Source organism: Morone saxatilis, unplaced genomic scaffold (assembly GCF_004916995.1).
Source record: "Morone saxatilis isolate NCDOM2014 unplaced genomic scaffold, NCSU_SB_2.0 Contig5, whole genome shotgun sequence".
Classification (NCBI taxonomy): domain Eukaryota; kingdom Metazoa; phylum Chordata; class Actinopteri; family Moronidae; genus Morone; species Morone saxatilis.
This window is the reverse complement of record NW_023340095.1, coordinates 20,589,914-20,615,591: the sequence shown is the minus strand read 5'-3', so window position 1 is coordinate 20,615,591 and position 25,678 is coordinate 20,589,914. Positions and strand designations below refer to the sequence as shown.

General features: G+C 39.7%; 1 protein-coding gene across 1 annotated transcript; it reads right to left on the bottom strand.

The window, feature by feature from the left end:
* Positions 1-3,328: 3,328 nt before the first annotated feature.
* On the bottom strand, positions 3,329-24,394 carry LOC118339613 (copine-2-like; the record flags this gene model as incomplete). The annotated part of the gene is given in 6 exon segments (XM_035677336.1): positions 3,329-4,725; positions 9,111-9,347; positions 19,876-20,009; positions 22,789-22,840; positions 23,348-23,402; positions 24,261-24,394. Coding segments are annotated over 6 exon segments (720 nt in total), but the record flags the coding sequence as incomplete, so codon positions are not given.
* Positions 24,395-25,678: the final 1,284 nt, after the last annotated feature.

Sequence of the window (25,678 nt, the reverse complement as noted above, 5' to 3'; positions counted from 1 at the left end):
TCTCTCTCTCTCTCCTCTCTCTCTCTCTCTCTCTCATCTCTCTCGACTCTCTCTCTCTTTGGGTTAAAAGCAAAGGTCCGAATGGTTTGAAAAGTCCTGTTTTATTTGTGTGATGTAATTTTTCTCATCAGTGAGTTGGTCTCAAAAGATCACATCTCGCTGGAGAATGATGACTGTTTGCTGCTGCTCAGGCGGTTTGGGAGCTCTTGTTTTGTTGATCTGAAATAAAAGAGCTGGTTCCTTGTACTGGTGTGTTACTGTGCGTTATTTGTGGTGTGTGTGACAGGAGATCATTGAGCTGAGTATATTTGCAGGTGGATACTGATGAGAAAAAAAAACCCCCCACAACTGTGTTTTTATACAGGACCAAATGGTTGAAATGTAACTGCAGAATTCCAGCAGTGTCTTTCCTGGTACTAGTGACACTTCTGGTATATATGTGTCTCAACCATGTTTAGTGTGATAATGGTCCACATCTGAGCACTTACCTCAGAGTAGTGTGTGGTGTGTGTGGTGTGTGTGTGTGTGTGTGGTGTGTGTGTGTGTGTGTGTGTGTGTGTGTGTGTTGTGTGGTGTGTGTGTGTGTGGTGTGTGTGTGGTGTGTGTGTTGTGTGTGTGTTGTGGTGTGTGTGGTGTGTTTGTGTCGTGTGTGCATGATTATGAGATAATGAACCCCCAAAGAGTGATTTTCTGCCTTTTAACTGTTCACAAGAGAGGAGAAGTAGGCTATATTTAGACCGATCATATTTCGATTTCCCTCAATTTCTTATTGGCGATACCACTGAATGAGGGAAAATACTTTCAATCTATACACAATAAATGATACATTTTAGGGAATGCACGTAGACTCACCTCGTGACCGTGCTGGGCAAAAGAATGTTCACAAGGTGGCGTGCAACAAGCCTGATCTCTCTCACTCTCTCTCTCTTTGGGTTAAAAGCAAAGTCTGAATGGTTTGAAAAGTCCTGTTTTTATTTGTGTGATGTAATGTGTTTTCTCATCAGTAGTTGGTCTCAAAGTCACATCGTGCTGGAGAGATGATGGACTGTTTGCTGCTGTCTCAGGCGTTGGAGCTTTGTTTTGTTGATCTGAAATAAAAGAGCTTTCCCTTGTACTGTGTTTACTGTGCGTATTTGTGTGTGTGTGACAGGAGACATTGAGCTAGTATATTTGCAGGATACTGAGAGAAAAAAAACCCCCCAACAACTTTGTTTTATTATCAGGCACCAAATGTGGGTTGGAAATTGTAAACTGCAGTAATCCAGCCATTGTCTTTATCTGGTACTAGGTACCACTTCCTTCAGGTCAGTGGTTCTCAACCATTTTAGGTGTGATAATGTCCACATCTGACCACTTACCTCAAAGTACTGTGTGTGTGTGTGTGTGTGTGTGTGTGTGTGTGTACATGAATTATGAATAATGAACCCCAAAGAGTGATTCTTCCTTTTTAACTTGTTCACAAGAAAATAGCTATATTTAGACCGATCATATTGCGATCCCTCAGATTTCTTATTGGCATACCACTGAATGAGGGAAATACTGTCACAGCTTACACAATAAATGATACATTTTAGGAATGCACTAACTCCCCTCTGAGTGTGGCAAAAATGTCACAGGTGCTGCAACAAGCCTAGTTCTGACCTCTGAATTATTCTCAGTGCGTTCCTTCAAGGGGCCTGTTTTTAACACACAGCCTACACAGTAAAATGAGTCCAATGTCAATTTTTAAGACTTACGAGCCAAACCATCGGCTCTGTGAGGCTCTACACGTGCCAAGATATTCATAATGAAGGTGCAGAGAATTTGCATGTTTACCATCCCCGTTTAGCGTGTTAGCATCTTAAAAAGTCAGTCAAGAAAGTTATTAAAATTGATCTAAAAAAAAAAGAAATCTAGATTGAATTACTCCTAACCTAAAAAGGAGCAATCTAATAAGCCCTACAGCTCAGGCCAAAATATGAAGCTGTTCTAGCACCACCATCTTGTGGATCTGTTATTTTGCTGCCTGTGCATAGGGGTAGGTATGGAAGCTATAGATACAACCTCAAAAAAGTATTGAGGTACAAAATATATCATAAAGTCTTTCTATAAAAGTAGTTTGAACAGGTTTGGGAGATGGATGCTTGGAACAGTATGTTAGGGGTTAAAAGATCTCAGATGTAGCTTGGAGCCAGATCTACATGGACCATAAAATTAATGTGTGAAATTGGACTAGATCAAAACTAATTCAGGTAATTGGATTCTTAGATGTGTATTCGGTCCTCATTAAAACCTTGGCAGCAGAATTGTGCGTGTGAAGCTGAGCTCAGTTAGCTGATTAAGACAGAAAAACAGGGTGGCAGTCAAGGTGAGATGATCTCAGAATGTACTTAAGTCTCTCAGTGTCATTAAACAGCCTAAGCAGTGCGATGTTTGTGCCTCTCTTTTGCTGATAAAATGTCCTCTCCTGCGGTATAGGAGATGATGATGGGACTGGAGGATAATTTTATCTTGTGTTCATGGCCAGTAACGAGCATTTCTTTCCAAGGACAGTTCACTGACATCATTAAGGCAGCCGTAGCTCAGTATCATTGGTGTAGCTGTGAAAAGAGTTACCATGACAACAAATAATATAACCAACGTACACAGAAGATATCAGTTCAGGATTTTTCAGGGTGGAGTTTTGAGGTGTACCAAACACAAATGCTATAGATGACAATGAGTCCCCTGCCACCACATTTCTTTCAATGTGGCAATTATTAGTTTGTTTAATGTGGTTTGTGCCAATGACAGCAGCACCAACACATCCACGTACTGCCAAAAAGGTTGAAGGATGGAGCTGCGATGAGGACGAATTCTGGACTGGATTCTTTCAGGAACTATTTTCCTCTATTTGTCACTTTTAGGAGTTTCTTTGACGCCAGACGTTGTGTAAACTGAATTCACTACATCCATTTAACTGGTAGCAGCAGGCTGTAATTCAGAGCCGAGGAGTAAAACAAAAAATCTGGTTCAAAGGTTTTTTTGTCACCACCCACCTGTTTCTTGTTTTGCATCTCTTTGTAGTCAATTAGTCTCTTTGTAGCTGTTTTGTGCCACTTTGTCATCGTGTTTTTGTCGCTCTGTGGTTATTTTGTGTCTGGTCGTTTTTCATATCTGGATGTTTTGGCTCTCTGTAGTTGTTTTGTGTTTCTTTATGGTCTTTTTTTGTCTCTTTGTGGTCATTTTTCATGTCTTTTTGGTCATTTTGCATCTCTAGTCGTTTTGTGTCTTTGTAGCCCGTGTGTATTGTTGTGGTTGTTCTGCTCTTATATCCACAGAGACAGTGCACATGTGACATTTCCTTCAGTTTATTAACCTGAGTGTGGACATAGACAAAACTTTATAAAATCAATAGCAACACATTTAGTACAAAGATGCACAGCAATACACATAGTAGTAGTTGAAGTACACAATTCAGCACTGCATAAAAAGTACATTAAAAACATGTCAGAAACATTGACTTAACATAAACAGCATCATATAAATATACATTCGATACATATGCATATCAGAAACTCCTCTTCTGTTTCCACTCTGTAAAGACACTAACAAGCCTTCTCTGACACGTTCTGTGCCATGTAACACTTCTTTCCCTTTCAACAGAATCTCATTAAAATATTTACAAAATCTGATAAATACATAATTTGAGAAGAAAAAAAATCATGCGTTTGTGATCATCAGCATCAGTTTGTAAACAGTGAGTAGATATTGGCAACATGCAGGATGAACCGAAGTCAAATCAAAGGATTTTGCAAAAGCTAGCAAAACGGCCCCATATTTAACAGCCTAATGAGTTCACACAGTATCCCACATCTATCCTGTGTTAGTGCTACAGCTGCCACTACGGCCTCATCCTCCTCTGATACTGTCCTCTTGAATCAAATAAGCACAGTGGAGCAATAAAACCTGCCTATCAGATGACTGGTGATCAAGACTCACCCTGACGACAGAGCCGGGGTGAAGAAACAGTGCTCTGTTCAGGCTCAGGCTGCGAGTCCGCCACATGTGAGCACAAAAGCAAACAGCCTTCATCTGATCCGCTACCTGGAAAGGATCCATAGGACAACAGGAGGGGATTCAACCACTGATATATTTCAGCTTAGAGAGGACTTTACACCGAGGAGTTGTATGTATCACATGGTATCAATCACAAGACACTCACATGCAAAAGAAACGAAAACTACATCCTGATGAATCAAGATATTTTTTAATTTCTCTAAAAAAAAAGGCCAGTGTTTTACCTGCATATTCATATATATCCATATCATTTGGACACACCTGCCATTACTGGAGACATGCAAGGTCCTTTACACATTATCATCATAGTGTGTGTGTGTGTGTGTTCTGGAAAGCTTTACGAAACAGAAAATATCAGTTCGGATGGATTCACACTGGATATTACCAAACATTCTTTAACCAGTTAAAACTTTCCAATTATAATGACAGGGATGTCTTCAATGTTTTGTTTTTTTGTCCACAACTTATTTTTGTTCACAGCTGATATACACACTTTCACTCTGTATTGTTTGCTGTTAACGAGAAGAGAGGTTTTGTTGAGCTATTGTACAGCGTGTGGGCTCTCGTCTTTGGGGCATGTCACTCCGGTGCCGGGTTGGTGGGAGGTAGATTCCGCTGTTTAAAGTACTGGGTGACCTGCTGAGGCAGCTCGGCCAGGACCGACTTAGCAAGGGTCTCCTTGGGTGCCTGACAGAGAAAAAGACCAAGAGAGCACGTTCATGACTGCAAACACACAAAGCAAAATGAAGGCTGAAAAAGGTTAGAATTCTGGTGATTGTGGTCTCTTTTGGTCCCACTTTGAGTGATCTCTCCAGTCAGAGAGCTGGCTGATGGCTGCATGATGTTTACTTTACTAGTGTATGCTCCTCTTTACATTTGTTGGTCTGTTTTTCAAGTCACTTATATCAAATGAAGGAAAAACACACCAACTTGCTCAAACAGTCAGGAAGGAACATAAACTTTACAACTGAGTAGACAGAACATATATTATGTTTTCTGATCCAGCACCCATTGAAAGTGGACTTTGGATGTTTACTTGTTCAGTTTGTTGACATGGAGGAATTTATGGCCAACCTGATATTTTTTCCACCAAAAAAGCTGCAAACTCATTACACTCGAGAGAAAGGAAGTCGGAGGCTAATCTTGTTGGGGGATTAGTTAGCTTCTAAACAGTAAATACAAAGCTTCTCCTTAAAAATGTCATAGTGAATCTGAAAATGTGTTTTTCTCTCTGAGCTTTCCTGCATTCTCTTTTCTGACTTGTCACAGCTGAGGTGTTTCTCCATGGTGCCTTCTGCTTGTCGGAGATGGTCTTTATCTTTTCAGGTGCAATACCATCAATAACTTTCAGTTTGAAAGAGTTTCACGGTCAAAATTATCAAAGAGCGAATCAGCAGAGTCTGGTGTTAACCTTATTGACATGGACATAGCCTGCATAAAAAGACAACATATACGCTAATTTATATACCTTTTCTTGACAGACATCTCAAAGAAAACACCAGTATGGACAGAAAGATCTACTTCCCTGACAACAGTGCTAGAAATACCAACATAAAACACAAAACAGTACTAAGTTTTCTGTCCTGAAAAACACCATTAATCTTTGCCTGAAGTGCTGACACTTGATGAGAATTGCCAATTTTTTTCAATAATGAACAATCTTTCCATAATGTACTTTACATGACATTTTGGTTCTGAGTAAATTGTGAATCAGATTTATTCAATTTTAGATGCATTCCACATCTTGCCTCCTTGTCATCTGTAACCTCTTGCAATGGCTCTATGATGCCCCCCTTATCATGTACTATTTATTTCCTACAATAGCCAGACCAATACTGGATTTAAAAAAATAAAAAATAAAGTTTAAAAATCTAAAAATAACATATCGGTTGATATATGGTTTTCATAAACACATAACATAAACTTTAATACATTTTAATAAGAACCCCTTAAGAGTTTTAAACACAATATGTACTAAAAATTAGCTTAGTGCTTAGTGCTCTTTGACGGACATAATATGTAATGGAAACACTGTTTCTAAATTATCACAAACATATGTTTGCCAATTCTGTTCTTGTTTCTTATAAAGAGACATACACAGATAGTGATTTAATTTATTGGTCTAGCTCTATTCCCTTTGAAATATCTATAAACTTGTAGAAGACTCTGTCATGTGGAGTCCCTCAAGGTTCAATTGTGGGACCTGTTTAAGTATCCCATTACATGCTTCCACATTATCTATCGGTTTTGCCGTGTCTCTTATCATTGCTATGTTGATGATGTCCAGTTTTATATATTTATGAAACCAGACCACTGGCTATTTTACATAATTATCCTAATGTGATGAATGCCTCGATGTGTCAGTTTTCTGAAGTTAAAAATCACAAATATTTATTTACACCAAATTAGACCCTGCAAAATTCCTTGGTAGGTTTCCTGGCTTCTAACCCAAAGTTGGTTTCCAGAAACCAAGCGGCCATTTCTGATTCCCAATTCAACTTTGAGAAAAATCTCAAGTAAGTTATTCAGTGCTGCATCCCCTCTCGTCTTTTCAACAGCTCGAACAATCAGTTTGGTTTCCTCACATCTGGACTACTGTAATGCATTATTATCTTGTTTAAGTAAATACCCTGTAGCCCAATTAGTTCAAAATATTCCTGCACGATTGCTTACTATGACTCTACAGTGTTCCTATATCAACCTGATGTTGGCTTCGTTGGCTTCTGGTACAATTTAGGGTTGAATTTAAAATAGTTTAATTTACTTTTGAGACAATAAACAAAAAAGGTTCCAAACAACAGCTAGTAACTTAAGACAATCTAATCACCACCAACTACACCAACTTTATGAAGACAGTAATTTGTAGTGAAAGTAAGCCTGCCAACACAGCTAATCATTTTAGGTCACTCTCATTATTAAATTTCCTTGGTCTCAGCTTCATTTCTCCCTCTTCCTCTCTATTATGTCTGTTGCTGTCTCTCACCCTCCCACCGACGCACTGGAATGAAGCCAGCAAACACTGTCTGTTCCTCCCACTACAGAGGAAGTCAGATCGCCCACCACCAGCCCACACACACAGAAAATTTACAAAATTGACCAAAAATGCCTCCTGTGTACAGCCTACAAATGTACACACACAAATCAGTCCATGAGCTCACCTACAGTGCACATGTATGGACACTCACATTAACACTTTTTATATGCGCAGTATGTATGCTCGTCAACACAGAACATTGCACACTCACTAACAGTGTCTCTGTCGAGTCTGAGATAACCAGGCAGCTCTCCTCATCTAACACACTCTGTATGTGTGTGTGGTTTGCGACCAGCTACAATCTGAGTAGCAACAGGCTGCCATTTGGTAACACATTCACACTCAAGACAGCATGACATCATGTGATTAGGTAAAGCCTCTATTGCAGAACTAAGATGGAGTCAAAGTAGCACTGTAAATCACATTGGCAAGTCCAAACATTAGCTTCACAATTTAAATCCGAATAACTCCCTCAATAGTCAAACAATTGTCAAGCAGTTTGGTTTGTTGCAAATCAAGAAATGTATTTATGATACTTGGTTGAGAAAGAAATGTGGCTTTTTATACCAAAATACTTCTTATGTAGAGAGTAACAGTAATACAGTATATATATATACATACATATACCTATACAACTCTATATATATATATATATATATATATATATAGTTGTATATGTACTGTATATCTAAAAAAAGATGTAAATAGGCCTTCAACAAACACTAAAGTTGAAGGTTTCATTTTACATTACATTTATAGTAAAATATTAATATTTTGCTCACTTACATTTTAAGTCACAGTCCAGTGTATCAGCATGGTTGTGCAGTGTAAGAGTTATACATCCTGATAAACCAGTTTTGTACATCTGAAGATAAAAGCACTAGGGAATTGATTTACACAAGAGAGATGACCAATAGGCAACAAATTTAGCTCTAATCTCCTATAAATATATAAAAAGATTGATGACTGATGAATAATAATAATAATTTAACATGGTGAACTATTCAGCAGATATGGAGGAACATTAGCATTTATTTGGAGTCTTTTTTTTTGGCCACTTGATGAATGTAAGTCCAATAATCACTCTGTTTTAGCTCTGTTTTTGGTCTCTTTTGGTAGAATAAAGTGGACTCTTAGGGCTTGCTCGGTGAAGCGCTTGTCACAGCCTAAACTTTGAAGTGCATTGTACTGTAAATATACCTATTAATATACTTATACTGAAATAATATGAAATACTTTCAATCAAGACCTTGATATTTCTCGAGACTTCTCTTTGAGTGAGACTACCTTGAACACACAGCAGTTCAAGCAAATGAACAGAGACCTTTTAATTTCTCTGCCAGTCATTATCAAAAACAAAGACTTTCAATGGACATATAGGGATGGTGACCAATTGCTCATAAGGATTACACTGTAGCCGGTTTGTGGCTGCAGGCTGCAGCTCTCTCACTCAATACTGGACCCAACTCAAAACGCCTTAAGTAAGTAGCACAACTTTCACTTCTGGGATTGGAACTCATTTAAAAAGACCACTGGATAGAAAAAACATACAAAGGCCCTGGAAACTATTTTCTCCATCAGCTTACTATTAGTGATGGGAGCCTACATGAACATAAAGTTGTCTACCAAAGTTTTTTAAACCATCTTTTCACACATTTCTGTCCGTGCTGTTTTATCTGAGCTCTTCTCACTGGTTTGAAGCGGGCAGCTACTGTGACACCTATATAAGTTTTGAGGATAGCAATTATACCCATTTAAGAGAACAAGGATCTCAGACTGTACCTTGTGTGCAAGACTGTTAGACTGGGCGTTGCTACATAGCATAGTGCAATGAAAAAATGAAAATGAAGTATCTGGAAGTTAAGACTGAACGTACCTGACACCAATCTAAATTCTTAATTGTTTTTTTTTTTTTTACAGTAAACCTCAACCGTTTAGTACAAGCAGTTTCTTTCTTTCTCTCTTTTTTTAATGTGCTTACAGGCTCCGTGTCATCCCCCTGGTTTTCATTGTGTAACAGCCTGACAGAAGTACTCACATTACGGAAATCCCTGAAAGGGACGAACTGCACAATGTCCCGAACAGCCTCCTCTCCTGTGTTGGACCTCAAAACGCTGGCGTCTCCATCTAAGAACTCCATGGCAGCAAAGTCTGCGTTACCCACGCCGATGATGATGATAGACATGGGTAGCTTTGACGCCTGTACGATGGCGTGACGTGTCTCGTCCATATCGCTAATGACACCGTCTGTTATAATGAGGAGAGTGAAGTATTGCTGCAGAGGGGAAGAGGGGTTGTGCAAGGGGAGAGATGGAGAGAGAAAGGAGGGAGAGAAGACACAAAGGGAAAATAAGAAATCACATTTTTATGTGATGTTACTGATGCATCTCAAATTTCAGTTACTTGAAATTTTCATCAAGATAAAAAAGAGAATCTGTTACAATATAATGATTATGGTGTCAAGAATGGTAAGCAGAGTGATATAGTGTTGTGGAAGTGGAGACGGAGGGCGAGGACAAAGACAGACAAGGGCTAAATCTGGAAAAAAAGCAATAAAGGAGTGTTAGGAGTGACAGGAGCTGGACAACACTGCACGAGGGAGAGAAAAACAGAAAACAGAATGAAAGCTTTTCTGCATTAGAGCAAGTTGGGCTCCATTCATATGACAGAACACACCATCTGTTCCTGGGAAAAAAATGATGGAAGAAAAAAGAGAAAAAAAATGAATCCAGTGATGAAAAAGAGAAAGAGCATACAAACATATAAAATGATAAATGAAGCACTTTGAGGACACAATAAATACACTCATAAATACTAGCATAGGACAGATGATGCAAAATACCACATAAGGAGGAGGTTGGGGTGGTGGAGGGATGAACAGCAGTGGCATGAGTGCGATCATTAAAGTAAACAGTGATAGTGTCTCTCATATACTCTACACCTGCCTGAATATGACACACAGCAGCAAATGAGCCAATAACTGTGATGCTGATCAGCCAGTACAAGAGCATATTCTGCCTGAACTGAGGCCATGCTTGATTTCAGTAAGAATTGACCACTTATATCAAATAGTTATAGAGTTAGATTTGGCTGTGCTGTTTGAGGGAGTTCTCAAAAGGCCAGATGTTACTGAAAATGCTCTGCGGTAATGGTTAGATATAAGGCAGATCATATACAGGCACACACACACACACACACACACTCAAAGAACATGCATCGGTTCTGTGTATTTGAATGTAAATGGTTATCCTATGATAATAACAGACAACGTGGAGACCACGCTGACTTTACTCGGAACAAAATCACACTTCCATTTTACACACACACAGAAACACACACGCAGGGAGGGCTCTGAAGCCTGTCTCTTTAATGTGCTAACAGCAGCGCTCATTAGAGAATCATTATCACATAGACAGACAGGGTCGCTCACACACTGGGCCACGCACAAACTGTACTGGTTCGCAGCCTGTGTGTGTGTGTTAGTGGCAGGAGTGTGTTCGTACACAGTCACACAGTCTGCAGTCGCAGGTTCTCTCATTATCTGAGGAACAAGAACACTGAGCACAGAGCAGCAGCCGATTTGTGCAGCCTACAACCTACCCACCCACTTGCGCCAACACATACACACACACACCAGTCTACCCACTACCCCAGCATGTGGTCCACACACACTTCTGCTGCGGCTGTCACATCTCATTGTCTGTTACTCCTTCCTATGTTCCACCCCTGTTTGAACTCACTGTAATGTAAAACAAGAAAAGGGTCTGCAATCATTTCCTTACAGAAACAAAAGGATTCTGGCACACAACTCACAGACAAGTACAATCCTTTGTGTATTTCGCTCATGTATTTGTTCTCCACAGGGTGACAGGGTACAATTAGGGACAAAAAGCACCGTGGGAGCATAATGATACCCAGCCACTGCACTCTCTTTAGATATAGGCAGGAGACATGCCACTAGATATATTCAAGAGGGGCACGTGTACCATTTGTTGAAAGTTTGCAGATCCGAACCACCTGAGAGTGCTGCACATTGGTACATTTTTCTTACAGGTGATTTCTAACCCCAGTGTTGCTGTTTGTCATCTCTCTTGCTGCCCTATAAACATCAGCAACACAGTTTGTGCCCCTGCTAATCTTGTCCAAGCGGCAGAGTAGTCTTGCAGTCTGAAACTTGATCTCAAGTACAAAACATCAGAGTGCGCAAGCGTAAACTGAAACAGAGTGAACCATGGACAGGGACAAGTGTTCAGCTCCAGCTGCACAGCCTGCTGTTTCTTAATGGAGGTGTCTTTTTCTTATGGAATGACTGCTTCTTTCATTTTGCATTGCTAGCTCTGAATTTGAAAGACCAAACATCTGAAATTAAAATAAGTATGGCTTGATTTGACTTTATTGGGGTTGCAACCCAGGGTCTTTGACAGTGCTAACCACTGCCTCACAGTAAACACATCTGTGGTTCCAAAGGCATAAATACCTCTCTTATTTCGGTCCCCAAGCGACAGATTTAGAAGCTGTGCTCGAGCGCCAGCAGTGATTACACATTTAGTTGTGATTTGTCTCTCAGTGGCCAAATATTTCTCATTCAAGACTTGTGTATAGCCAAGGTGAAAAAACTACTTCTGGTGCAAATAGCAATGGAAATGTTTGGAAAAATTGTGCTGCAGGTGGGACCAAACAGTGGCTTTGATTAGACATGCAAAAGAGAGTAAGAAAAGTAAGAAAATGAAAATGAAATTCCTCAGCAAGAAATATTGTCTCAGAAATTGGAATATTAACCAGATGATCTTTCAAGTCACCGTATGACTTCAGACTCCTCGTTCATTTCAGCGAGACCACTGCCTGTGCAGAGGGCTCCGGTTCGAAAAGTGGGGTTATCAGGCAGTAATTTGATCCTGGGGCAACATTTGTCACAGCACATTCCAATGTCACTTTGCCTGGACAAATATATGAGATTACATTCTGGGTAAAATGTATAGTAGGATCTAACATGTAGCATTCTTTCATTCATTGAGACAGAGGAGCAACTTACTGCTTTCAGTTTTCAGTGTAAAATCCAGTGTCAGAGGAAAATAATTAGCATCTGATAAGCTTTTAAACTGGACTCAATATTTCCTTATTGATGTTCTAACCAGTATGATTTTATTGAAACCATTAACAGTTCCTACCTCAATGAGACTGTACCGCAGCTTGAGGAATACTGTATGACTTCCTACCAAGAAATTCTACCAAAATAGAAAGCCATCATGGGTGTGAGACTGAGCCTTAGGCTTGTTCTTCATTTGGACTTTATGTGTTACTGCCTCAGATACGTAATCCAGTGGTTGGATTATGATGGAAGTACTGTATGCAGAACTGTATACTAGTTTTGATTAAAACTAAACTCAGACTACAGGTGTACCGCTAAACGTATTTGTGATGTATTAGCTGGAAACATGTTTCGGAATTTCACAGGGACCACAATAGTGCCTTGAGATAAATGCTAACTTCATGCTTACAGGCTCACAGCGACAATGATAACATGCTGCTGTCAAGCAGGTATATTGTTAACCATGTTCGCCATCTTATGTTAGCATGCTAATTATCACTAAGCACAAAGTACAACTGAGACAAATGGGATTGGCATTGGCTTTGCAGGTATTTGGTCATAAACCAAAGCATTGGACAAAGTAGAAGTTTGGCCTGATGGTGAAAAGTGGATCCCCAAAGTGATTACAATTCATCCTGAGGGGGACATTAATGCGAGTACCAAATTTTACAGCAATCTATCCAATAATTTGTTGAAACATTTCTCTTAAAACCACACATATCAACCTCCTGGTGGTGAGAGGATAACTCAGGGCATCACAAAAGTCAATAGGATTCATTCTCTGCCACCCAGCGAATATTACCATCCCTACAGCCACGCTGCTAGCACAGAGTCAGATATGTGAGTGAGTGGACAGGAGTGGAGGAAAACTACAGATAAAATGACACAGAGGAGAAAATGAGATGGAGGATACGTCCATATCATGCTGTTAAGCCCAAAAATGTGTGAAATGCCCGGTCAGTGTCTCATCTGAAAAGAGGTGTGAGATGGAGGAAGAGAAGACAGAAGTTGTCACTCCAGTCTGTCACCTTCCTCCCTGACACTCTGGTCAATGTGCCATGACTCGGAGCCAACAGATGCACACACTTGTTTGTCCCGTCAGTCATCAAACAGAGTAGATAAATTACGACAGCCACTCACTTCTGACTGCTCTTCTACTACTGTAGTGAATAATATTATTTAGTGGCATGTGTGTGTTTTCTTGGTGGAATCTGACCTACAAAATGATAACGAGAATCAATCTGACCACTGAACCAAAAAGGATTACAGAGACAGAGACATCTCCAGAGGCAGAGGGAAAAGAGAGGGTGGTGTCTGTTTTTGTCTCAGAGGAAAAAGTATGAATGTACAGTGGCTCATAGTTCATAACTGCTCATACACACAAAAACACAAGAATGTGGACAACAAACCACTACAGAGAGCAAAAAGGAAGGAACCATGGTAAATATCACTGGACAGAAAACTCAAGGGAAATGGTTCAATGATTTGGCACCAGGCAGGGTAAAGGTAAAGCAGAGAACACAGTAAGTGAGGTATCACAAGATGAAAGAGGATATCAGTGAAGGGATCAAGTAATCTTAAAGAGTTGTTTGATGGCTCTGAGAAGGGTACAGAGTCTTGTGAAGAGATGAAATCAGAGGGTAGTAGAGAATTATACGATGTGTTAGCTGTCAAATCGTTCACAGTGGAGAGGAGCAGTAATCTTTGAGCAACAAAGCAGAAAGTACAATATCACTTTGAAAAGAAACAAAGAGTTTGAGATTCTGTAATAAAATGTGAAAGGAATTTGGAATTGTCATGCTATTTTTTTCCACTCATCCAACTTGTGGATGTATTTGCTTGTATATCAAGAAAGCTATAAATGAAATTGTTGGTTCAGTCTGGTAGAAGAAAAGCAGATTTGTTCAATGTGCTGTTTGACTGATACAGAAAATCAATTTTGTATTCTTGTGCAGTTTTTACTGAGCATCGCACAAGCCTTTGTTCTGTAAGATATAAACAGATTCTGTGGTGGAAAATATTAGTACAATATTAATAGAGTATATTTGGAACAATAAGAACAGTTTCCTCTTCTGTAAACACTGAGTTTAGTGTTAGGACAAACCCAAAAAGAACATTGTGAAACACCTTGACACGAAACTGGAAACTCCTAGAGCCAGCATCCGTTTCTGTCGAAGTTAGATAACATGTTGAATTGTAAGGAAAATTGATAACTAACCAACCGCTGATGAGAAATGACCAACTGCTGACGAGAAATGATGTCAATGAGAGCTATAAGACTAAGAGCCTCGATAGAGGTGTGATGGTTCTGTGGTTGTTCTGTGATTGTACTTGGTTTTCTCAAGAGTTCTTTGAACTGTATTGTATCGATTTGAATAAATCCTGCAAAGTCTGTTCACAAACTTCTTTCTCCATGCATTTTTCCAACATAATTGGCGAACCAGCCTGTGCTCTTGGGGGGGCCGGGGGCCTACGCTGCTGCACGGGTGAAATCTCCAGCGCTATAAAAAAGGTAGGACAGTTTTTCTCTGTTATGGAGCTTTCACTCGTGTCTTGTGCGTGTGTTTCTCCTCTGGCCTGTCCAGAGCTAGATCCTAATGGTGACAGAGTTCGGGGTCGGTCCTTTTGTGGTTGTCTGCGTGCACACAGAGAATGACTGCTAAACTGAATGTTTGTTAAATCTGACTCTAAAAAGTGATAGAGCAACCAATTGGAGAGCAGAATCAGCGGTTGGATTGTTTGTCCCGGGACACACAGAGAGAGAGGAAAGGAGTTTGTGGCAAGTGGCCAAGGCCGTCGTTTAGGCCTGTGAGGAGTTGTAAATCAAGAGCTGTTTAAAGTGAAGAGGTTAACCTGTGTTGTTGTGAAGTAAAAGTACTGACGGCCGAGTAACACACGTTCTGCAGAGCCCCGCCCAGGCCATTCATGCGTTGGACCAGCATGATGCTGAGGTAGTCGGAGGCTGGAGTTAAGTTTTATGGAGTGTATCAGAACCTGTCCTAACTTGCAAATCTCTTCCAGAGCTCGCCAAGGGGCAAAACTGTTTTAGGCGGCGTTATAACACGTGAAGTTTATTCACTAGACAAGGAGAAGGGCGGCGACGGAAAGGGCTCTATTGTAATAAAACGAGAAAAGCCATTCCAGTTGGTGCTCGGTGACTCCGTACATAGCGTTGACTTGTCCATATATGTACGTGTAATGCAATAACTCCAGTCCTAGTGGGCAAAGTAAGTACAATAGTCGTATTAATAAATACCTGTTAGATGTTGCTCAATTATAGACCTCATTGACTAAATAAGATTAGGCATAAACCATTGTAACAGGAGGATTGGTGAAGAGGTCATCAGAAAAGAGTCGACTCGACCCTCCAGGGTTCCCGGTTAACCCTAAAATTCACAGAGCCACTGGTGCACTGTGCACTGTGGACACACCCAGTGTCCGTGCCTAGCAGAGGAGAAAGTGGTGGCCAGTAGACTGATTAGAGAGCACCAACATTCCCGAATCCAACACCTCCTGGAAAAATCTGATTGCAAAAAAAATAAATAAAAAAATAACTATAATCAGTGGTATACTGAAATCACAAATCCCTATATCAGACTGACTGCTACAAAGACTGACTGACTTGTGAATAACCTTCATGCATGTCTTCTAAATTTAGCTATATCTTGAAAATAAACTAATTGCGTGTGGATGAATCCAATGTCTGTGTGTGTGGCTGCAATTCAGTGTAAATTGCTAAAGTGTGTTCTAACCCTAACTCATATGGCAAAGTGATTTGATACATGTGTTTTGTGCTGGCATATCGTGTAACTATTGTGTAAAATTTATTCTGAAGTTAAGTGAAACAACATAGTTGAGTAGGTGAAGTAGACGGACCAATAGACCGGTGGAAAAGGAATAATTTGGTTGTGATGGTGTAAGAAACAGTTGAAATAGAGAAGTTGTTAAGTTCCAATAACTGTGAGTCAAAGTAGGAAAATAGGGAAGATTTACTAAAATACTCAATTAATAAAGGAATATTTTATTTTATCCCATACAACGCCGAAGAGTGTAAATATATGCTGCGCGCAGATGTTCATGCTTTGAAAGCTCAGAAAGACTGCCAATACAGCATCCGGTCGAGAGCTGCTCAGCCCATAGCTCCACCTATTTGGCCAAAGACACAGACACTTCCCGTGCACTTCCGGCACCACAGCAAAGGGGAGTCGCAAGCTCGCTCACCCCCGCACTTCTCCCTCTCAACTGAGCAGGCTGACTGCTCTGACTACAACTTTTTGTTGTTGACGAAAGTGGCAACAGCCACAACGTGATGGGCCATACACAGTGGTGCGAGCAACTCCGACTGCAGTCCAGGTGGAAGGAAATACAACCTGGTATCATTTGAGCCACTGTACAAAAGCCTCGGAGAACAAAAACAAGGGCAGTATCAAACTGATAGACAATACTGACCAAAATGACTGTGTGGTGCATGCTAAAACTCAATGACATTCTGTTGTGGGTGATGCCAGGCGAACTGAGAAAGCCGAGGATGATGCTGTGGAGCCCCAACAAGGCCTCAGGAGATCCAAAAGGCGGGTCCCCGGCAGCCGTGGGAGGAGCCCAACTCAGTGAATCAGATGAGTACGATGCAAAAACACTTACACCAACCCAGACAGTGCTAGAACCCATATCACGTAACAAGGCTTATCCGGTCTTACTCGTGACTACGATTACACATATGACTCAAATGAATACGTGACTACAATATGTGACTTATATACTTAAATGACAAAAAATGAATTACTCATGAATACAGGTGTAATACCAAATACCAAATGTAATGCCACACCCTCAGTGTGCAAACCGCGAAAACCCTGTCGGCTGATGTTTCATATCTCTAAATTCTGTCCAGGGAAAGTCGGTCTGCAGCCCCTCCCGCCGGCGGCCATACACTGCAGGCGTGTCACCCCACAATCAGTTAACACACAAGTACAGTTACACATAATAATGTTTGGTTACCAGTGTTCAATGGATATATTGATCAATACCATGCTTATAGATTACCTGTAAAATGTAAATAAAAATGATTACACTTGACACAACCATGATATATGATATGAGTTATAAGGTATTATACTGTTTATATGTGTTACACTCTGTGTCCTGTGTGGTGCTTAACAGTCTTTTAGGAATCCTTCTTCATTTTCAGTTTTCCATGCGTCCCATGTCGTTCTCAACCTAAAAGTTCACCTGTTACCTCATTGAATAGTTCAACTGTCCTGTTTAGAGCCCAATGATCTCTGTTTCGTCGAACTTCTGTCTCCATGCATTCAAACAATATTGATTTTGCAAATGTGGATGATGCGCCAAGATTGTGTTGGCTGTTCGCATATGAAACATGTAGTTTAGCTAGTTAGAAAAAAATGGTATGTTGGTATGTAGCAGTTGTTTTCAGTGTACAGTTCATTTGAAATGCTGTTATTTTGAAAAAGTTTTTTATCCTTTTTTGCTCTTTGTTATTTTTTGGGTTTAGTTTTTTGTCTATATGTATTACTGGAAGATATGTTTCTGTAAAACAGTGGTTTTCTTGTAATCCCATGTGGGATTGGTCGGATGTATGGCATGACACAGAAATAAAAACTAAACTAAAATGTATAACTGTGCTTTAAAAGGGGCATTATTAATTAATTTGTGGATTTGAACTGATTAAACACATACACATACATTATTATTATTATTACAATATTTATTAAGATAGATTTGTGTAGAGTATAGCTACAAAATGTGGTGCTTTTAGTTTCTCTCAACATTTTTAGATGCAAAGCCTCTCTGTGAGCTGTAGGACAAACTTACTCACCCACTCACAGGTCACGATTAGCTATTTGTGTTGCAATATGTTGTTTGCAGTCATGTGATTGTGACACTTGAAATTCAGAATGAGCCAGTATATGAAAGGCAGAATGGATGAGATGGAAAGATGAAACTGTGCTAGCCATTGTTTACTCATTGTGACGTCCCAGTCAACGTGTGTGACATATGGAATCGGCAAATTCATTCTTCACCTATTTGGAGATCACAATGACCTTTGACCTGTGAGTCAAAAGTGTCAGCAGTTAACTGTCAGACCAACTGTGAAATGTCTGTCAAGCCCACCAATTCATCAATGGCACCTCTGACCTTTGACGACCAAATAATTCAGTTCACCAGAAGTTTCCTCAAGGGATTTCTGAGATATTGCTTTTACAAGAATGGGACGGACAGACACCACTAGTGTGGCTAAAACAATAAAACTGAATAAAACACTGTTCTTTTACATCTAACAAACCTTACAGTGGAAACAATTCAACTAAAAGATTAGAAAGATATGACAGTGATGGTGCCTGCTTCAACTCAAGGAACGAAAGAAACAGTTTAACCAGGAGAAGCTGTTGGTGGAGCTACCAAGGGCGTAACCTGGGGGACCCCAGTTTGCAGAGTTTCTTATGGAGTTGTGTAAAATTAGCAATTTGGATGAATTTGTGCAGATTATTTCCTGTGAATATTGATCATAGATGAGTTTTCCTGATATGTTTGTACAATTCGCTGTCTGTGAATATAGCTTGTGTTCAGGTTTTTAAAGAACTTAAATACAAATCTAAACTTGACAAATATAAAATGACAATTTCATTTAATTATTTTTTACAGAAATGAACAACATACTGAGATATAGGACTACTGTGTATATTTTTAAAGTTTGCTTACACCCCTTACAATCAAGAAGGCCTTGCGGCCCCCTGCAAAGCTTTGGCGACCCCCAGGTTGGGAACCACTGACTGAGACCATCCTGCATGACAAAGTGGAGAATTAAAACCAAATAAAGAACCAAATAAGGTAGATTTCCAATGAGCATAAAGTCCACTTGACCTTTGCCCTTCTGCCACCCTCATGCCAAATTTTCCACTTCAACATAACAAACCTAAAACTCTAATGACCTCCCCAGAGGGTACATTTCGGTCAATATCTGTGCATATATTGGCAGGATTGTAATGAAATGTGCAGGTGATACACAACTACTCACAGACAGGAAGAAGAGCTGAGTTGATTGGCCGATTGGTTGGAGTCCATGCATTTTTTGGGGTGATTTTATTTTACAGTTTTTACAACAGCTTTAAAACAGCTGTAGAGCCAGAATAATTTCACATCTAATTGCCGTGGGTTTATTCCGACTAGTCTGACGACTGGGAATACAGTAAAGAGGTGATTCACTGAGGCTCTAACCAGGACTCTGGCGTAGAGCCACAATATTTTCAGATTAGGTAGTTAGACAGCAGAGTTTCTGATTGTCAGAACTGTGCAAAGACATATTAAAGACAGTTTGGTGAGTTTTATTTTGTTTCTATCACATTTGAATGAAGTGTGTTTTAAAATTGCTTAATAAGGTCTTAGAAGGTGTGCGGTTGTATTTTTCTGTTTATTGAGGACAAAATGTGTTTCTCTTTTCCTTTCTTGACATTTGGTGACTCTATTTTGTTTATTAAAGCTATGAGAATTTGTTGCACATAGCAAACTCACTGCTCATCTCTCAGCTGCAATTTATCAGCAGTCACCGGTTGTTGGACTGACGGTGGCTGGTCGGAAAATTTGAACATATCGCCCAACCCTGTTACATACTGTATCATCCCCTGAGTCTCATCTTTCTTGTTGGAAGAATAATTTAAACCTGGAAAGGCAGATAAATAGGTAAGCTGTCACCTACCGCTGCTTTCTCTTGCTGAAGTGCCTGGGCAGCAAAACGTGCTACATGGCTGATGATTGGAGAAAAGTTTGTCGGGCCGTAGAAACGAATGTGAGGGAGACAGGCGGAGTAGGCCTGGGCAATACCCTCCACACCTACACACAGGGAGACAGAGAGAAAGAATTTTAATTCCAACACACCTTAAAATGTATTAATTGAGGGCCAGAAGCTTGTGAAAACATGTTATTGTTTCTCATCAGTTATTTTTATTAACAACCAGATTATAGACCTTTTTAACCCAGCAAGGTTCTGTTCCATTTAGTGTAGTGTAGTTTAGTGTAGAGCCTTTCCAGTTAGCCAACATGCATTACAGCAGCACCCTGACTCGGTTTGACCTGAATGGAACTGAACCTTAATTAGTATCAGTGGTAACCTGTGTGTTTACCTGGATATTTATGTCAAAATGGCTGCTGTGAAAAAGGTCTATTTAATGTGTGTCATTTGATGAACACAAGCCTCCTGTCTCAACGACCTGCATATCTCTTTGTTTCTTTAAGGGGATTGGAAACACTTGCAAATTAAACACAGGTGTTTAGTTTTTCGTGTTTATTTCTTGGTATGATAGTTCTCTTTATTCCCATCTCAGTTTGATAAAAATATGCACTTCAGAGTAAAAAATGCTAGGAAAATTGAAGATATTTCAAAATACTGTATATTAATAGATCATAACAAATATGATGTTCACTCCTTGTTAGGATGGTTGCATATTGCACTTTATATTAAGAAGGTCTTAAATAGCACCACTTTGTGACTGCAGTCCTCCAAATCGGCTTTTATTGTTTGGCCATTTTAGAGTGCACTGGAGGCTGTATTGGCCTTTTCAAGAAAAGATGAGCTGTAATGTATGTAGCAGTTAATCTTTTACCCTAAAAAGAAATGCTGTCTGTGGAAGCAAATGTTTTAATAACGACAAGCCGTATACATAATTTGAAGGAGCACACAGAACTTAACGTTTCAACACAGGTCTTCTTCAGCAGAGGGCTGAGTATCAGTGTTCTTATTGAGCATAACCTCCTGCATCTGTCAGACGAATTTATGTTACACTATTTCATTCAGTCTCTCAGTTGTATTCTCAGCAGTTGGTACTCAAGTCGTTTGCATTTGTCAATAAACACATTTGTATCCTACACATTTCAAATGCTAATGGTTTCGTTCACAGATCCAAATACACTGTATTAAAAATAAATGTTTACTTTGTGGTTTATTAAAACAAGGTGAAAGATTTCAAAATCTGTTCAATTTTAATAAGGATGAAGGTGCTCTGTAAGGCTGTACCTGACCACAGCGGTGCTAAATGCTGACATCAACATGCTGCTCACCATAACAAAGGTAACATGTAATAATGTGATAATGAAATAAGTATAAATGTTTACCTAATTTACATATTAGTTTAGTATGTGAGCATGCTAGCATTTGCTAATCAGCACTAAAAAAAGCTGAGGTTGATGTCATTGGTTTTGCTTGCTTACTCTATCAGCCAAAATGTGTGAAATGCTCAGAGAGCATTTGTAAAGATGCTCAGATCATCCAGATCATATGCTATCTTGAATTGCTAAGTCAAAGAAAATTGAACTTGCTGTACATTTTTACAGATATCATCCAAAAAGCTTCTACATGGGCTGGTGGGGAGTCCCAGGCATTTCACTTCTTTAGATTTGCACACAATCAAATAAATGTAGATGCACTTATCTGGATCATTCACTGGTCTGGACAGGAGCAACTGTTTGGTGTCATAGTGTGCACTGGCATTCATACTGCCAATTTAGACAAATGCCCTAAGTAGAGTGTAGGTGAAGTGTGAAGGTGTTATTTACTCAGACTCAGCAAGACACTCACAGAGGAGTGCAGCACCTGCTACTGTCACATGATCTGGAGATGGCATGTTTATTTTTTTGCTGGATGTCCTGTATTCTTGTTAAACTGAAGAATACTCCAGTTTTATACCGCAGTAGTGTTCTATTTATTTCTAGGCAGCCACAACAGCATTGTAGCCTTATGAGTGGATGTTTATAGAGAAAATGGGACTATATACTGTCCTTTAATTTTGACTTTCTGAATTCTGTTTCAGCCTCTCAGGCAGTGGTGGCAACCTTTCTGTTGTTGCAACACTAGTGTAGACATATTTTATGCCTGACAGTATCGTTGTAGGAAAATAACATAATGTTTTACATCTTTATAGAGAAAGAAACAGCTTAGTACCTCTGTTAATGCAGCTGGCTGGCAGAAGGTGTGGATACAGGCCACACAGAACACAACAATCAATAAGCAACAGTGTTTTTGGCTGATGCTATTATTAGTGGAATAGTGTTGTAAACAGAAAACTAGTCAGCATGTTAGTGAGGCATTGAGCGCAAGCAAAGGTTCAGCTGGCTCTTGTTAATGGTTAAGTTAAGTCAAGTTTGTTTGTATCAATATAAAATACAATGTCATGTCGCAATGGGCTTTACAGGCTCGTATTAGCATAACATTTTAGCCTATAATACGACAAGATATAGAAGCAACATTGACTTTTTGTAGATATTGCAGTTCAGAAATGCCAGAGATATGTTTGAGGCAATTTAATTCAATTCAATTCAATTTCATTTTATTTGTATAGTGCCAATTCATAACAGAAGTTATCTAAGGGCACTTTTCATATAGAGCAGGTCTAGACCGAACTCCTTATAACATTTACAGAGACCCAACAGTACCACCATTTAAGATCATAGGTTTATGCTCAGCTCATATACGTATCAATACTGGTGCCAACCTATCAGTCAGTCTGACAAAATCAAAAGGAAATTGAAGCATGATGTGAAAATGAGAAAATTAAATTTTTTATATTTTCAAAGGTTGCAGAAGGGTCATCGATGTGACTACTGCACAGTAGCTCACCTGAACAGAAGGGGTTAGTGGGGTTAAAGTTGATGGCAAATTCATGTGACACCTGAGGAGACAGGAACCGCAGAGAACAAACTACACTGTAAAATATTGTTGAGAAATACTGTCCATTTCTCCCACACTTTCTCCCTCCCACCCTCACTCGCTCTCTCTCTGTTCACCGCTCTCTCTCCTTTGTCCTTTTCATCAGCTCACTGCCATGGCAACACAGATGGGTTGACAGTTACGTAATCATGTGAATATGCATGTATAATGCTTACAGTTTTATCTGTGTGTGTGTGTGTGTTTGAAAAATGCATGTATAATACAGACTTGTTTTAACTGTAGGTTTACATATGACACCCCTCCCCTCTTTTTCTTTCTCTCTTTCACTCTATCTGTCACACACACACACACACACACACACCACCACACAGCACAACACACGTATCTTACATATCGTTGTCTTAGCTCACACAGCAACACACGACACACACACACACCACACACACACACACACACACACACACAACAATAACAACAACAACAACAGCACTAACAAATACACACATACCTTCCAGTCTGGTGGGAGTTGGGCTCCAAATCCCAGAGCAGGAAACATTTTGTCACTGAGGAGAAAACCATGGCAACAGATTGGAACGTTAGTTAAACCTTTTTCCATTTTTTTCATCCAAATTCAACAAGCTGGATTTAGACAGCAGAGGAAATCCTGTTACCCTTTTCCACAAAGAAACACATTCAAAGACATTTGCAGAGAAACAAGCAGACAGCTGGTAGAATAATATGAAGCAATATTGTAAAATTGCTTCTCACCAAGACAAGGGGAGGATGCACAAAGATTCTGACGTATTGTCTTTTTGACCAACAGAGATTTTCCTGACACTAAAAAATTGCTGAGAGAGAAGAGTTACCTTAAATATTCTTAACAACGCCACCTCTGTATTACTGGTGGTCTTCATTATGTTTTCAGTGACAGAAGGTCTGAAAATCATATTTGTAACAAAGCAGCTGGTTGTGTGTGTGTTGGTGTGCACCACTGACGCCCATGTTCAAGCTCCGCACGGTGGTTATGGAGTAGATGATAGGATTAAGATGGATATTAGGAACTGGAAAAACAGTAAAGCCCACAGTGATGTACACTGACAGAAGGGAAACCATTTCTTTGTTACTGCTGACTGTCACTCTGGTGCTTGTAAAGACGCTCTGAGACATATGATCATTGTCTTTTTCGTACTGTCCCAGGTCCATCTCATGCTTTCAGTGAATTTGATCCCCTAGAGAGATCACAACATCTGACCAGTGTGTAGGAGGTGATTATACACTAATGAAAACATGGTAATGAATATTATATTCCATTTCTGCCAATAGATCCTTGAGACTGGAGTCAGCTATCTTAAGATCCATTCCTCCAGTCCTAATTGATTAAAAAAACGGCAACTACCAAGAAGGCTGCATTATATACTCACGTATCATAGTCCTGTATGATTTGTCCCACAGCCAAAATTGCGGCGAGATACTCGTTGCTGCCCAGTGGGTTAATGTAGTGGAGGGAGGACGGCTCCCGAGGGTTCCCATTAGATGCTGTGAAGTCTATACCGACCTATGGAAAAAGAGAGACGTGACAGATTCTTGAGGTGCATTCTTTTACAATAGAGATCATTTTAATTGTCCTAATCTTTTCCACTAAGTATACACAAACAAAGCAGGATTACCTACAATAATGGGAAGGCAGGTGAATTAAGGCAGCAGCAGCAAACTTAAATTTTTTTTTTTTATACAGTTTTCCTTCAGTGAAACACTTTATTCTGATAAGAACCCATAAGGCAAAATGAGTTCTGACACAAGCTGGGACTTTTAATAATGTTATATCATCTAAATGTGGCACGAGTAATTAAATGTCAGCTCTTAATGTGACACTCATTGATGCCTCTGTCACCTAACTGGAGCTACTGATAGTTTAAGTTTGTTTCTCTGTTCAGAGGGCAGTAAAAGTGCAATAAATCTACATAACTACAACTAACTTAGTATTCAAATTCACAAAGTGAGGCTGATTCCGCTAACATCGCCCTTTTTGCCCAACATCACAGGCATAGCTGTTTGGTTCTGTTGCTCCATACTGGTAACATGGTCTGTGTTCACATTTTCAAAAAGAACAACCTGATAACTCAGAAGACACTGAAAAAAAGAGATTAAAGGACCAGTGTGTAGGATTTAGGGACATCTAGCGGTGAAGTTGCAGATTGCAACTCCCTCGCTTCACCCTCCTCTTCTAGGCACAAAGGAAACACAAAAAAAAAAAAAAACACCTCTATCTGGAGACAGTGTTTGGTTTATCTGTCTATAGAAACATGTCGGTTCAACATAGCGGCCTCCACGGAAGGCAACCCACAGAGTCTATCGATACAAATGGGTGATTCTACGGTAGGTAACAATTCTTATGTTCAGGTGATTAAACAGTAATGAAAACATAGTTATAAATATTAAATTATATTTCTACCAATAGATCCTCCTAAATGTTACACACTGGACCTTTGAGGGTTCAATATGAAACAAAAAAAAAGGTTCATACACTTTCCACCTTCAGTGTATTTATAAAATGTGAAGCGAGGGTCTGAAGAAAAAAAGAGAGAAACTGCAGCTGTTGGTTCAGTGTCTGAACAGCTGGTCATCTAAGTAAGAGAGTGAGAACGTTGACAGTCTCATTTTGAGAAAAATGCACCACTTACATTCCTTGTTTGAGAGCCAATTGATATGATTTAGTTGTTACTGTCATCCATTTTTCATCTCCACAATGCATTTTGTGCCATGATACATCATTACAACTGGGGATGTCCGACAATATCGGCCCTCCGATATTATTGGCAGATATTCACTAAAAAATGTA